The sequence below is a fragment of the Penaeus monodon genome, chromosome 22, assembly GCF_015228065.2.
Source record: "Penaeus monodon isolate SGIC_2016 chromosome 22, NSTDA_Pmon_1, whole genome shotgun sequence".
Taxonomy (NCBI): Eukaryota; Metazoa; Arthropoda; class Malacostraca; order Decapoda; family Penaeidae; genus Penaeus; species Penaeus monodon.
The window spans coordinates 22,649,773-22,650,374 of NC_051407.1; the positions used below are offsets into that span (position 1 = coordinate 22,649,773).

The window sequence follows — 602 nt, forward strand, 5'->3', positions numbered from 1 at the left end:
ATGAATCTTTATTTTCCATAGAATATAACAGAAGAACCATCAAAAAGAACTCATATAACTTTTGATGAGGATGCAAATCCAAACATTGTTGAAACCATTAGCACTTACATAGACATGCCAGCAGATATGGTAAGTGATTATTTAATTAATTCAATGTTAATAGATTTGCACAAAAAGAAAAATATTCACTATATCAAGTCTATGAGTTCATGATTTTATAATTTTGAATAAGCTAATTTGGGCACAGATGGAGTTACCTCTTACAATTGCAGGAATACCAGTGTTCAGAGGAGGAAATATGGAATCAGCTGACAAAAGGACATACCCAGGGGAAGTGGAAAATCATGGCTACTAAGGCAGTGGATATACCAGAAGCAGTGTTTAAATACTGGGTTCAGAGATATCGTTTATTCCTGAAATATGACAAGGGAATTAAATTAGATACAGGTGAGCATAAAACTTTGAGATAGCTCAGAGGTTCTTTACCTTTGAAGTCTGGCAACTCTCTAAAATATGATGTCAATTTCTGCGACACACTGGTTACTATATCAATCATATACAAATACAAATGATTACTAACTAACTCTGAGTTACTCTATAAG

The 602-nt window shown here is 33.2% G+C and overlaps 1 protein-coding gene across 1 annotated transcript in view; it reads left to right on the forward strand.

The window, feature by feature from the left end:
* Positions 1 to 602, forward strand: part of LOC119587366 (trimethylguanosine synthase-like) — a gene marked incomplete at its 5' end in the record, with an annotated part of 5,194 nt that overhangs the window by 1,247 nt on the left and 3,345 nt on the right. Inside the window, 1 exon segment of the mRNA XM_037936111.1 lies at positions 273 to 447. Coding sequence (XP_037792039.1) covers positions 273 to 447 — 175 coding nt within the window.